This window comes from Tursiops truncatus, chromosome X, assembly GCF_011762595.2.
Source record: "Tursiops truncatus isolate mTurTru1 chromosome X, mTurTru1.mat.Y, whole genome shotgun sequence".
In the NCBI taxonomy this organism is placed as follows: domain Eukaryota; kingdom Metazoa; phylum Chordata; class Mammalia; order Artiodactyla; family Delphinidae; genus Tursiops; species Tursiops truncatus.
Window position 1 is genome coordinate 87,657,337 of NC_047055.1, and position 13,707 is coordinate 87,671,043.

General features: G+C 54.0%; 2 protein-coding genes across 4 annotated transcripts in view; one reads left to right on the forward strand and one right to left on the reverse strand.

Moving 5' to 3' along the window:
- The window catches only part of SYN1 (synapsin I), a 43,492-nt gene extending 40,764 nt beyond the window's left edge, over positions 1–2,728 (forward strand). Inside the window, exons 11-13 of one of the 2 annotated variants that reach the window (XM_033850090.2) lie at positions 92–179; positions 278–869; positions 1,830–2,728. In XM_033850090.2, coding sequence (XP_033705981.1) covers positions 92–179; positions 278–869; positions 1,830–1,965 — 816 coding nt within the window. In that variant the 3' untranslated portion in view covers positions 1,966–2,728. The remainder of the gene's footprint in view (positions 1–91; positions 180–277; positions 870–1,829) is intronic. The other variant, XM_033850089.2, reaches the window with a different exon arrangement.
- A 155-nt stretch (positions 2,729–2,883) lies between these two features.
- On the reverse strand, positions 2,884–13,281 carry ARAF (A-Raf proto-oncogene, serine/threonine kinase). Of its 2 annotated transcripts, none has more exons than XM_033850094.2 (16): positions 13,125–13,281; positions 11,630–11,784; positions 11,387–11,490; positions 10,523–10,625; positions 10,278–10,432; positions 10,067–10,165; positions 8,517–8,658; positions 8,385–8,412; positions 8,160–8,305; positions 7,863–8,065; positions 5,974–6,150; positions 5,825–5,871; positions 5,167–5,285; positions 4,797–4,928; positions 3,666–3,800; positions 2,884–3,460 (listed from the first exon to the last, which is right to left on the reverse strand). In XM_033850094.2, the coding sequence occupies exons 2-16, from the start codon at positions 11,723–11,725 to the stop codon at positions 3,326–3,328; spliced, it is 1,821 nt and encodes a 606-aa protein (XP_033705985.1). In that variant the 5' UTR covers positions 11,726–11,784; positions 13,125–13,281; the 3' UTR covers positions 2,884–3,325. The 2 variants fall into 2 exon arrangements, with proteins under 2 accessions (XP_033705985.1, XP_033705983.1); XM_033850092.2 differs by lacking the exon at positions 13,125–13,281 and adding an exon at positions 12,981–13,118.
- Positions 13,282–13,707: the final 426 nt, after the last annotated feature.

The following is a 13,707-nucleotide window of genomic DNA, read 5'->3' on the forward strand; positions in this document are numbered from 1 at the left end:
GCACACAGGGAACCCATGTCATTCTGATTGGCTGATGCTCCACCGGCTGGTAACTATTTTTAACCTCTCCTGCTCCACTCCTCTGCCGCAGACTCCGTCCCCAGGGGCCCTGCCCTTGGGCCGCCAGACCTCCCAGCAGCCCGCGGGGCCCCCAGCTCAGCAACGACCCCCGCCACAGGGTAAGTGAGGGGCCAGCTTCCTCGGCCCCGACCCCGCCGGCAGCCCCCCACCTCTCACTTGCTTGCTCTCACGTGTGCACTTTCTCTCTGTCCCTCAGGCGGCCCTCCACAGCCGGGCCCAGGCCCCCAACGCCAGGGACCCCCGTTGCAGCAGCGCCCGACCCCGCAGGGCCAACAGCACCTTTCGGGCCTTGGACCCCCAGCTGGCAGCCCCCTGCCCCAGCGCCTTCCGAGTCCCACATCAGCGCCCCAGCAGCCTGCGTCCCAGGCCACACCGCTGCCCCAGGGTCAAGGCCGCCAATCCCGGCCAGTGGCGGGAGGCCCCGGGGCACCTCCAGCAGCCCGTCCACCCGCCTCCCCCTCTCCCCAGCGCCAGGCAGGCCCCCCACAGGCTACTCGTCAGACATCGGCCTCTGGTCAGGCTCCACCAAAGGCCTCAGGGGCTCCACCGGGTGGTCAGCAGCGCCAGGGCCCACCCCAGAAGCCCCCAGGCCCTGCCGGCCCCACACGCCAGGCCAGCCAGGCGGGTCCCATGCCCCGCACTGGGCCACCCACCACGCAGCAGCCGCGACCCAGTGCCTCCGGCCCTGCTGGACGTCCCACCAAGCCACAACTGGCCCAGAAACCCAGCCAGGATGTGCCACCACCTGCCACTGCCGCTGCCGGGGGACCCCCACACCCCCAGCTCAAGTAAGGGGACCCCACAGCAGCCCTCGCCTTGCTGCTCACAGAATGCGCTCCTGCACCTGGAGGGCAGCCCCAGCTCCCAGGCTCCTCAGACCCAGGTCCTGTACACGGCTCCTGAGAGCTCTCTCTCCAGTTCCAGTCTGGGCCAGACCCCTCCCAGTTCACAGAGGCTCCTGCCCTCCATCCCAGAGAAACCCCCTCTGAAGTGCAGAATCCTCCCAGTAGGCCCTGGGAAAGACCCCCAGCCCAGCTCCTCTCGGCCCACCCCAGGCGCCTTGCTGACCCTCCTTCAGTACTTCCCTGCCAAACCCATCCTCCTTGTGCCCCACCTGATTCCCCCCAGCCGAACCCACAAACTCCTCCCGGCCCAATCCACAGTCCTCCTATGTTACTTCACTCTTCCCAGTCGTCCTCATGCTTTTCCTACAGTCTAGGCTCCCTTCTAGCCCATCTCAGTCTCCTCCCAAATCACACCATCCTCTCTGCCTCTTCTGGTTCATTCCAGACCTCCTCTCTTAGCTCAGAAGTCTGTCCTGCCCCACCCAACTGCTCCCCCTTAGATTTGCCCCTTCCAGCCTGTCCTTGGTCCAAGCACCACCACCCCCTTTTCTGGACTCCTCACCCTTACACTGGAAACCTCCCTGCCCATCGTCACCTTTATATCAAACTCCTCCCAATCTAGGCTAGAATTATAAGAGAAGATTCAGCCCAGAACTCTTCCCATCAATCCCAGGCTTCTTCACCTTGGATCCAAGTCCTCCCAGCCTGGCCCAGGGCTCCTCCATTCGTCCTGAGAATCCCTCCAGGGTCCAGGCCCGTGCTGGGGGGTGGGAGGGTCACAGGCACAGCCCCAGGACCAGAGGGGCAGGGCTGGGGCCGGGCCTGGGGTAACGTTGTGTTTCTCTCCCCCTCCTCCCTTCCTCTCCCCCCTTCCTCCCACGCCTCCACCTTGTTTCTCTCTAGCAAATCCCAGTCTCTGACCAATGCCTTCAACCTTCCAGAGCCAGCCCCGCCCAGGCCCAGCCTTAGCCAGGACGAGGTGAAAGCTGAGACCATCCGCAGCCTGAGGAAGTCTTTCGCCAGCCTCTTCTCCGACTGACACCCCACCCTGAGAGCCCCCAAACCCCTGGGCAACCCCTGTCTGGGCCCTGAATCTATTTCTCACTTTTGGAATCTCATCCCTTGAGAAGCCCTCTCCTGGATCGCCAAGATCCCTCTTCTCACTCCTCAGAATGCCCAAGTCCCTGGGGAAACCTCACTCCCGGTCCTAAATCCAGTTCTCATGTTTAGAATTCCCAAGTCCTTTCAAAAACTGAGACCTACTTCTCAGTTCTAGAACCTCCAAATCCCTGAAGACCTCCACTCCTGGTGCCCTCAGAGTGCATTTTCCTTTCTGGAAGCTCTCCCAAACACCAGGCAACCCCTCCCGGAGCCCTGAAATTCCTGGAAAACCCCACTCCTGGTACCAGAGCTCTCAAGCACACCTTGTTCCCCATCAAAATTTCCCAGATCCTTAAGAAACCCCTACCTTTGAGACCCTTTCTATGGATCTCCCATCTCTGGAGATCCACCTCTTCACCTGCCCCCACCCAGCTCCCCAAGGATTTCCCTTCACCCCCCCCCCAACCAACCCCACTCAACACACTGGGAGCTCCTCCCACTGCTAGGACCCCTCAGTTCCCCAGGGACCCCTGCCCCACTCTCCTGCCTCTGACAGCTGTCTTAAATATGCAAACTCCACCCATCCTCCCAGAATCCTTTGCACACAGGCCAGCGGTCCCCCACTTCCCCACCTTTGCAGTGATGTCTGTGTCTGTGACTGACGTGGCCTCCTCTCGTGCCGTGCTTGGCATATGTGGTCCTCGTTCATCGTGCCGCCTGTGGTGATGCGTGCAGTGGCGCTGTTTGTGTGGTCCGCACCTCCCCCCAACCTCCAACCCTTGCCTGGACTCACCCTCACCCCTCAGCGGCTCTGAACCCCATGAGAAGAGTCGGGAAGAAAAATAAACAAGCAAAGGCCCAGCAGAATTCTGTGCTTCTTGGTGAAGAAAGAGGGGAGTCCTTGAATGGTGGGAGACAGAGGGGACCCCCCAAATCCACATGGGGTGCTGGGGACCCCAAAATCCAGTGGAAGGCACATCAGGCACAAATTCCAGAGAGGTTCTGAGTGGAATCCCTGCCACAAATCCCAGCCGTTGGAGATGGAGGAGCTCCCGAATTTAGAAGTATCGCCGAAGCCAAGAGGAAACCGAATTATGGAGGAGGCAGGGGTCTCGGTCTTCGAGGGTCCCCCAATTCCAGAGGAACTTGAAAAGTACATGGGCACCCCTTCATCTCCCAGGGCAGGGATGGGGGATCCTGAGGCAGTAACGGGGCAGAGACAGACATTGATTGGTTGGTGGGCAGGGCTCCTTGGCGTGGCAGGTTGAGATTGGCTCCCTGGTGGCTGGGGGTGGGACCTAAGGCACAAGGCGGGCTGCGCTGAGTAGGCAGGCAGGCAACTCATCAGCCTGGGTACGGTGCAAGGAGGGTTCGGAGGCACTCCGCTCAATCTTGGGGAGTGACCGCTGCAGCAGCTCAATCGTGGCCAGGATCTGGGGGCAGGGGCGGGTGAGGAAGGGTGTCCAGATCCGCGTGGGCACCCCGACACCCCCAGACCCCAGCCTAATGGGGAAGCACACACTCACACACATTGTACACCTCGGAGCCTTGAACACAACACAGTTCACATTCACACCTCAGAGTCCTTCTCCTCAGAGGCTCCCTCCCCAGGGTGTCCAGCCCTCCTCCTCGGCCCACCTGGGGGAAGAGGGGCCGCTCCTCCCGCTGGAACTTGAGGCAGTCAGACAGCAGGCGCCTCATGGCCTTGGGGCAGTTGCTGGAGATTTTGCTGAGGTCCGGGGATAGATAGCCACGGCCCACCATAAAGATAATCTGGGAGGGGAGACAGGAATGGGGTGATCTGGGGGTCTGGGCTGGGAAGCCCAGGGAATTCTGGGTCTTGAGGGACCTGGAGGGCTCCTTTTAGGAGAACTGGGGTATTCTGGGTATTGGGGCCCAGGAGATTGTGGGTATCTTGTGGATCTAAAGATTCTGGGTCTCTGAGGACTTAGAAGGATTCTTTGCTTACAAAACAGAAGGATTTAAGCTTGGGGGAAGTCAAGGACTGTAGGTGTCCGGGGCCCAGATGATTATGGGTCCACAGGTTTCTAGGGGGCTTAGGGGCCTAGAAAGTACTGAGTCTGGGGGAAACATGAAGTTCTGCGTCTGGAGGAAGCTAAAGGATTCTAGCTCTCAGTAGTCTGTATTTCTGTAGAGGTCTGGGGCCTACAGGACTATGGGTCCACGTGGTCTGTACGACTGTGAGTGCTCAAGACCCAAAGACTATTGGTACGTGAAGCCTACAGGATCCTGGGTTTCTGAGGGTCTGGGAGATCCCAGGCCTTGAACCTGGAGAAATGTCTGGGGCCTAGAGTACTGTGGATGCAAGGGCCCTGAAGTCTGACAGATACCTAAGGCCTGAATGGTTGTAGGTATCTGTGAGGATTCCAGAAGTACAAAGGGATTGTTTCTGGGAGAAATGGGATTCTGGGCTTTGGGGACTTTGGAGTGTTTGAGTAACCAGGCCAGAGGACTGTGTGTGTCTAGGGATCCAGAGGGCTTCTGGGCTTTTGGGGGCCTAGGGGGATTCTGGGTATAAGGGATTCAGGAGATTCTGGACTTTGAGGACCCAGAGGAGTAGATGTGGGTGAAGGAGGGAATTCTGGGTACGGAAGACCCAGAGGAATCTGGGAATCCTCAGCTCAGAAAACTTGGGGTTTCTGGGGGAAGTGTGGTGTTCTTGGTCTATGCAAAGGTGGAGATCTGAGGTTTGGAGGCTGAGGGGATCCCTTGGCCTGGGAGATAGCAGGTGTAAGGCATGGGGCTCACCTGGTCACGGCTGCCAATGTGGCTGTAAGGCAGCGAGCCGGTCATGAGCTCGTAGAGCACAACCCCATAGGCGTAGACATCCGACTGGAAGCTGTAGGGGTTCGGGTCCTGCATACGGATCACCTCAGCTGCCTTCAGTAGGCCGGACCAGGCAGGAGGAATGTGGAGGTCAGCAAATGACTGGCCCATAGGCCCAGGGCCCACCAGCCACACTGGGTGTAACCCAGAGCCACCCACACGGGGTGAAGCATGAGCAGTCCAGACACCCACACCTCGGCACGCAGGCATCCCCGGCCCCACTCGGCCTCCCACATCCTAGCCCAGCAGCCCATGTCCCTATATGCCCCCAGTCCAGCCTGGCCCAACTCACCATCCATAGCACAGAGCCCGAGGGCTGCTCCAAAGGCTGGGCCCCACTCCACCGCGTCTTCACTGTGGCCAGGCCGAAGTCCCCGATCTTCACCGTGAGCCCCTCGTGTAGGAAGATGTCCGCCAGGGTCAAGGGCCACTACAGGGACTCCCAATAGCCAGGCTTCTCGCCCTGACTGGGAGGCTCTCGTTGACACCTCCACGCCAGTCATGCCTCTAACCCTGACCAGAAGCCCCGCAATGTCACACAAACTAGCCACAACCTTGACTTGGGTGGGGAGCTCCAATGAATGCCCCCTACACTTGGCCCTCCTGTGACTCCTGACTAGGAAGCTCCTCTAATGGCACCCACACTCACCATGCCTGTGACACTGGTCAGGAGCTCCCCCTAACACCCTCCACAGCTGCCGCTCCTCAGACCCTGACCAGAGTCCCAAAGAACAGCACCTGAACCAGTCAAAACCCTGACTCCTGACCAAGAGACTCCCATTGAAGGCCCCTCACCAGCCACAGCTCTGGCACCTGGCAAAGGGAAATGCCACATGTGCCCCTCCCTGTTTGCCCCCAGAAAGCCTCCCACAAGAGCCATCCCTCTAAGCTCTCATCCTGTTTGATGCCCCCCACCCAAGCCCAGCCCTCAGAGAGGGACATGTAGATACTGTTAGACTTGAGATCTCGGTGGATGATGTTCTTGGCATGGAGGTAGCTGTTGGGGTACAAGCAGGTGTCAGACTGTCTGGGGGCTACCTCATCTCCCCACCCCCAGATCCCCCAGCCCCCTCCCTAGTCCCTGGGCCAGGACGCTCACTCCATGCCCTGGGCAGTCTGCCGGGCCACATCAATGAGCTGGACCATGTCGAAGCGTGTGTCGGCCACGTGCAGGTGGTGGTAGAGACTGGAGCCCTCGCACCACTGTGTGATGATAGCAAATCCCGGCCGGGTCATGAAGCCCATGAACAGCAAGATGTTGACGTGACGTGTCTTCCTGCAGGCAGGGCAGAAGGTATCAGGGCAGGGAGGGTAAACAGCAACTTCCTGAGCATTGGGAATGGCGCTGTTCACTGCTGCCTTCTGCCATCATTCCCACCCTGGCTTTCAGGAGGCTCAGGGCCAGACTATGGCCAGATTCAATGAAGTTGTGAGACATGTTTGCTGGGCTATGATTCCACGCTGGGCGCTTATGTCCTGGGCTTCCTCATCCATGTCTCCCAACAAAAGCAGGAGGGAGAGATTACCCCTCACCCTCTACTGACCAGGAGTGTCTTAATCATCAATACCTGCCATACCTCTGACCCGGACCATGACCTGAGCCTGTGACCATTTGAGATGAGAAATGGTCATCAGTGATATATCAACATAATATTGATAAATGCTGGGTAAAAATATCAGTGATGTGTGACTATATCCTGTTAACCATGAGAGGCTTAGAGGTAAAGAGCTTGGGATTTGGACTCAAATTAGATCCTAAGTTCCAATCCAGGCTTCCCTGGGTACTCACTGTACAATCTCAGGGAAGACACTTAACTTCTCTGTGCCTCATTTTCCTCAACTGAAAAACTGTGATAATTCTGTGAGCTACCTGACAGGGGTGTTGGGAGGAATATGTGAGTAAATAACCTGTAAGGTGCTTATTAGAACAGCTGAACACAAGCAAGCACCCTGAAAATATCACTGTCCTTGCTGTTATCACTACTGGGTACCTAGGTTACCTGACAGAAACTCTGTCCTGTATGAATGGAGCCACCCTCATTTAGAAGAAAACTTTCATTCCTTATAGAAGTATTAACTGCAGTTACGATGGTAACTTACACGCAAAGAACATCAACAACGCTCTGCAATTTTGCTCACAGCGCGTTAGTATTCTTCACAGCAGTTAGGTTATAGTTTCAATACGAACACAACGCAAATTCACAGCCCACTCCAATCATTGCCATTTCATAGAGAGGAGCAGAGACTGAAAATTTCCTTACTGTGGCATCCATTATGAGGATGAGTATTAAAATAGCACAAGGAATTATGATAACGTCAACTCTGCAACATAATTGTGCCCACTTGTCAGAGGGGAAAGCCCACACTGGCAACCCCAGGAGTGGTAGGAACTAGGGTAGCAAAAAGGGAGCGCCAGGGTTTCTTAGCACAAATGAGTTAATATAGTATGAATGATATATTAGGTAGAGCAACCACAATCATTAATCAAACAATGATTAAATTATGGTTCTGATTATAGTTCTAATACTGTTCTTTAAAGTACAGTATTGTTATAATTAATAACAAGAAGGCAACACAATAAACATATACTAATGATGCAGAACAAGCAGACGAGAGGCAAGGATGCCAGGCTGCCTGGTGATGCAGTTAACTCACATTATGCTATTGATGTAAGTACCACAGTAACACTGGTGATACCCATTTCACAGCAGACAACTGAAAAGACCCACATTTTGGAGGCAGAGCCATTAATTAATATCAGTATTTACACAAACACAAACACCAATGTGACTAGAGGTCCTCCAAACATACCCCTTCCCAGAGGGGAAAGGGGCTTCTCTGATAGAGAAGAAACTTACCATTATGGTTATAACACCACACAAACACAGGGGATGTGCAGGAAATGCCTTCAGTACGGCCTTTACCCAGAGAGGCACCAAGGCGGTGCCCACCGCCCCTGCCCCCATCCCTGCGCGCGAGCAATCTCACCTGAGCACCTGCATCTCGTTCTTGAAGGCCTGGGCCTGCTCAGCTGTGGGTTGGGCCACCTTGAGCACCTTCACGGCCACATCGCCGTGCCACCGCCCACGAAACACGGTCCCAAACGAGCCCGTCCCGATCCTCTTCAGCAGCTGCACCTCACTGGGTGGCACCTCCCAGTAATAGCCCGAGTCCCGGTACCCCAGATTCTTCTGCGGGCCACAAGGGCGGCATCTCAGGGGCCTGCCCACACCCCTCATCACTCGGCCTGCAGTGCCCCCACCAAAGGTGCCCCCTGGAGCTCACCACTTTCTTCTTGTCATCGGCCAAGGACTTCCGCTCCCGCTGCTCTGACGGGGACTTGGAATGTGGGGACTTCCTCCCCGAGGACATGCTGGCTGGGCTGGGGCTCCCCCGGGGGGTTCCATCGCCACCACCTCTATTCCCGGCAGCTGCAGTTGCGGAGAGGATGTGAGTGGAGCCGGGTGGGGTGGGGTGGGGGACTCAGGGTGCAGGTAGCGGGGGGCTCACCGTCAGTGTTGAAACTCTGGGCAGGGAGCTGGAAGAAGAGGGCTGGGCGTCAGAGAGAGGACATGGAAGACAACAGGAATGGCCCTCCCCTCTGCCCGGTGCTCCCCTGTGACCTCCCGCCTCGACACCAACCTGGATGAGGCCGGAGTCCATGGGGGCCGTGGTGCTGACCATGTGGACGTTGGGGGTGGATGTGGAGCGGATGCGCTGGAGGGGGGCGTTGGCCGGGGCAGGGAAGGGGAAGTGCTTGGGGTCGCGGTGCTGGGTGCAGGAGCTGGCAGGGGAAAGGTTGTGAAATCACTGTCGAGTGAATGAGAAAACCAGTAGAGCTGCCACCACCGCCCACACCCCGCCCCGTCCTAAGTGTGTGTTTAGCTCACACAGAGTAAACGTCCACTGTCATTACTATTATGCATTTGTTCAAGAAGCATTGACTGAGTGCCTGCCATGTGCCAGATACCACTCTAGGTAGTGGAAATAAAACTGTGGACGAAACAAATAAAGGTTCTACACGCATGCTGATTTGAACTGTACTAAAATTTTTAAATTAAAAAAAACCCAAAGAAACAAAAAACAAATAAAGTTTCTTGCCCTCATGGGGCTGACTGCAGCAGGAAAAAAGAGAAATAAAAAACAAAGAATATTTAATATGTCCAATGGTGACAGGTGCAATAAAGCAAAAACTAAAGCAACATAAGGAGACAGGAAGTGTCCCTGGTGATGTCAGGAAAGGCTTCTCTGAGCAAGTGACATTTGAGCAAAGACTTAAAGGAAGGACAGCAAGCCATGCAGATAGTGGGGGAAGAGCAATATATAATATTGTATAACTATATGTACTATTCAAATATATTATGTATTATATAACATACAGTATGTTATCTATATTAAAATTACAATGCTTTACACATATTATAATAATGTTATATGTTATACATACACATCTGTTATACATGATATATACTAAATATATTATAATGTTACAAAAATATTTCTTAATGGTCCCTTCACTATCCTGAAATGCTATTTATAGATAATTTATTCACATATACCCATAATTAAAAATAATATAATGCTCTAACTTTACTATTTCATACATTACATAAAAATGTTTGATGTTCTACATTATATGAAAATATTATCAACATAACACATAATACAATAGCATAAATATATCATATAAATATTGACATTATAAAATATAGATATATAAAATGCATATCATATGAACATGATATATTAGAGCAATAATATATTTCAGCATTGAAATTGAAAGGGAATTTACGATAAAATAATATGTATTTCAAAGTGGACAGGCTTGAGCATGGTTATAATGGAAGAATTAACTAAGTAGTTAGATGCATATATATATAGATATATATTATAATTAATAAGAACTTATCTTATACCAGATCTTGTTCTAAGCATTGGACATGTCTTAACTCATTTAATCCTCACCAGAACCCTATGTGGTCATTATCTGCTCTTTACAGATGAGAAAACTAAGGCCCAGAGAGATTAGGGGAATCACCCAAGGCCCCAGAGCTCCATGCCCTTACTCACACTTGTAGGTGCTAAATAAATGTTCATGGAGTAAACAAATGAATTAAGTATGGCTTGTACTCTACAGAGGCCTCCAGATCTTTTTCTTCTGACAGCAGCCCTTCAGCTAAGGCGTTCCCTACCTGGGACCCTGAGGGGTGAGTGGCTCATTCAGGGGGCGGTTCGAGGGAGCCTCATGCTGTCTGGAGCCTCCGGACAAATCCTGGACACTGTGGTAGAACCTTGAGGGCATTCAGGGTGTAAAGCAAGGGAACATGGGTCAGCTGTCTGTAAGAGCCTTGTGGCTGGGCCTCTGTCCTCCCCATCCCCCTGCCCACCCCAGGCCAGGCTCACTGTCGGCGGTTGGTACTCATGTCAACACAGACTGTGGGGACCTTGGAGGAACAATGCTGGTGGAACTTGTATCCACAGGTTTGGCAGCGGAAGCCATGGAACAGAAACTTAAGGCAGAAGTCACAAAAGGCCAGGCTGAAGAATGTCTTCCGTACCTGCTGTCACAGAGTAGAGAAGATTGAGGCCTGGTCAGGGACCCTCCCGCCACACCCACGGTCTGCCCCCACTTTCTACCCTGCACTCACAAAATTGTGCATGGTCAGGGGGACGTCTTCGAGGACCTCCACAATGAGCTCCTCGCCATCCAGGGGTGCAATGGCTGTGTCCCAGGCGGTGACTGTCTTTCGACTGCAGAAGGCATGGAAGGGAGTGAGTGGGAGGGTGGATGGGGCCATGGGGAAGAAGGGAACCCCCTAAAAGTCCCTCCAAGCTTGCCATCCATGCAATAATAGATGGCATGTTTCATTCTCAGTACAGCAACTCTAGGAACTAGTACTATCCTTGTCCCCATTTTACATATGGGGAAACTGAGGCTCAGGGGGATGAAATGACTTGTCCAGAGCCACAAGGGATTGTAAGTGGCAGGACAGTGCGAAGAGTCCATGCTCTTAGCCACAAGACGAGGAGCAAATGAGACTGAAGAAACAACTAAATCTTAGAAGTCCTGAGCAAGCCCCCAACAAAGCAGCTGGTGAGGCACTGAAATAACAAATAAAAAGCAATGCGTGAATTGAATACAAAAAAGTTAAGGAACTCTAAAACAGAGGAATAAATGGAAGGTCAGCGAGGCCCACACAGCAGACAGAGAACAAGGAAACAGAGGAAGGAGAGGGCTGACAAATTGATAAAACAGTGAAAGATGAAACAGATGAATTCCGGGAGGACATGACGGAGCACGGTGAGGATTTGGGGTGCAAGAAGAAAATGAGCTGCTGACCTTACAGGCCAATAAACTAATGAAGTAATGAGACAAAAGCTGGATGCACTCACGGAGTCACCGAATGAAGGGAAGACTAACGGAGACTGCACAGCAGAGTGGAGAGTCCCATGACTCTGAGGAGGGGCTGGAAGGCTGCGCGCCCAGTTGGAGGTGGCAGTGCCACACTTACCCCTTGATGAGCCGGTAGACCACACAGCAATCCTGATTGAGTCCCCGCACCTTGAGGGCCTTGTCTAATGAGTCGTAAACACTCATGCCATCCCGGACAGTCACCTGTGTGTGTGTAGATGTGAGGAGTCAGCTCTCAGTGGAGTCCCCAGCTGACTCTCCCAGCCCTTGTCACCTTTCTGATCCAAGATTTACAACCGGGTCCATGCCTACCCCTTGCCAGTTTTGCTCCCGTCAGACTCACCACCGTGCGTTGCTTGTTGGGCAGGTACACTTTGACGGTGCCCACCGCCCGGGATGGCTCGGCCCCGTTGGCAGGGGGGCCCCGTGGTGGCTCCATGGAGCCTAGGACTTTGTCAAGACGGGCTAAGGTGGGGCTGGGCAGGTGCCATGGGGCTCCTAGAAGACAGAGGTAAAATTCAGAGGTCCCATAATGATGGTCTGGAAGCAAAGTGGCAGAGGACAAAAATTCAATCTCCCAGCTCCACGTCACCCCTTGTAGCCTAATTTCCACACAGCCCAAGGGATCCAGTTCCTCCTCTGCTCAGCCGCTCCTGTTGTCTGTCTCACACTTAAGTGCCAAGGTCTCGGATTCACTGCGTAGGGCGGGGTGGGGTGGGGGGTAGGACATAGTGAGAGGTACACACACTGTCCCGGAGGGCACAGGAGCACGTAAGTCTCCGTGCTAGGGACTAACGGGGAAGTCAGCACGCACTGCACTGGGGCCTGTCAGGTACGTAATGGACATGAACAGGCTGCCCTGGCTTTCTAATGGAGAAGGGGGTTCAGATGCTGTGGTGTGGGGTGAGTCACAGATAGGGTGATGGGGAACTAACAGAGGATCATCAGATACTGCCCTTAGTTTGAGGGAAATGGGAATTGCACCAAACAGTGTTCGTAAGGGCACTGTGGGCATCCCAAAGCCCTGAACTGTAATGATGGTAGGTTCATGGATACTGTGTTAGGTGGCTAATGGGAGTCACCAGACTATGATGGGGAGATCATAGAGGCTCAGCAGACACTACGCTGCGGGGAGATGTAACAGGGGTCACTAGGGACTGTAATGGGTAGAAGAGTGGATAATGGGTGTCACCAGACACTGTCATGGGGGAAAGGAGGGTAATGGAGCATCACCAGACATGGTTGAGGTGAGATAAATGGGGGTAAGGCGCGGGTGGGGCGGAGGGCGCTCCAAAATTCTCCCTGACAACTAATGAAAGGGTCGCAGTTATATTACTGGTGATAATGGAAGGAGGTTGGGGAGGGTTAAAGAGGAGGAATGGGGGAATCCTCAAACATTCTCCTAGTGAGCTAGACATTGATCCAGAATAAGGAAAGCGAGAAGTGAGCTTCATCTTCACGCATTCCCCGTTGTCGGTAAGCAAGGGTCATCAGATACCTTAAGGAGGTTAAGAGGGACTGCACATGACAAGACACCACAACCCAAGCCCCATTCGGCCTGACCCCGCCCACCGAGGGCCTTCCAGCTCTGCGCAGGCGCGCTGCCACACGCGACGGGCGAAACCATCCCCCGCAGCCTTGCACCCCTATTCCAGTCTACCCCCCCCCCCCCGCGTTGTCGAAGATGGTCTCACCCCGGGTCAAACCACTCCTCCGGTTCCGGGCGGGGGGCATCGGGGCCCAGGCGCAGCCATCCTGGAGCTGAGCTTTCGGTCCCGGCTCCCTACCCGAGCCCAGCAGTCTCTCCAGAAACCTAACCCTGCCGGGCCTGCCCTCACCTGTCACGCCGCTACAGCCGCCGCCGCCTCCATCTTGGGCCTGTCTTCTTGTTTCCTTACAGAGTCCGCCTCCACCGCCCCTCGGGCTTTGGCTATTGGCTCCGGAGGACTCAGCCCTCCATTCTTATTGGATTAGGGTCACGCCTGTCAAGGCAGGACCGGCGGAATGTGGGTCGTGTTCCGCATTAGGAGAGGCTGCCTGAAACGTCAGGGTCCAGGGCAAATTCGCACGTCCTGACTCGCGCAGGCGCAGTCGGGAGGAGACCAGCGTTCCATGGGCTTTAACCCCAATCGTGCCGTAGTGGAATCAAGCTGGGTGGTTTTTTTTGTTTTTTTTTTTTTGGTCACCTGGGGCTGACTTTAGGGATCCCCGAATTTGGGCGGAGGATCCTTAAGCGTCCTTTTTGCTCCAGTGTGACCCAGCGCCCTAAGTACCCATTTGGGATTTTCCTATGTCTCAGTTTTACCGTCTTTGAAATGGGTTAGAATCAGACCAAATATCTGCAAAGTTTTCCAATTCTAAGAGACTGTAGTCATAGCCCTTGATAACAGCGAGTCTCTAGTGTGGCCGTGGCTGTGGCTC

Coding starts and splice junctions, on each gene's coding strand:
- ARAF (XM_033850092.2), bottom strand. CDS start 13,020: ATGCCCCCCGCCCGGAACCGGAGGAGTGGTTTGACCCGGG. Junction 10,626..11,386: donor GTCTACCGGCTCATCAAGGG/GTAAGTGTGGCA, acceptor TGCCTTCTGCAG/TCGAAAGACAGTCACCGCCT. Junction 5,286..5,824: donor CCGAGATCTCAAGTCTAACA/GTATCTACATGT, acceptor TGACCCTGGCGG/ACATCTTCCTACACGAGGGG.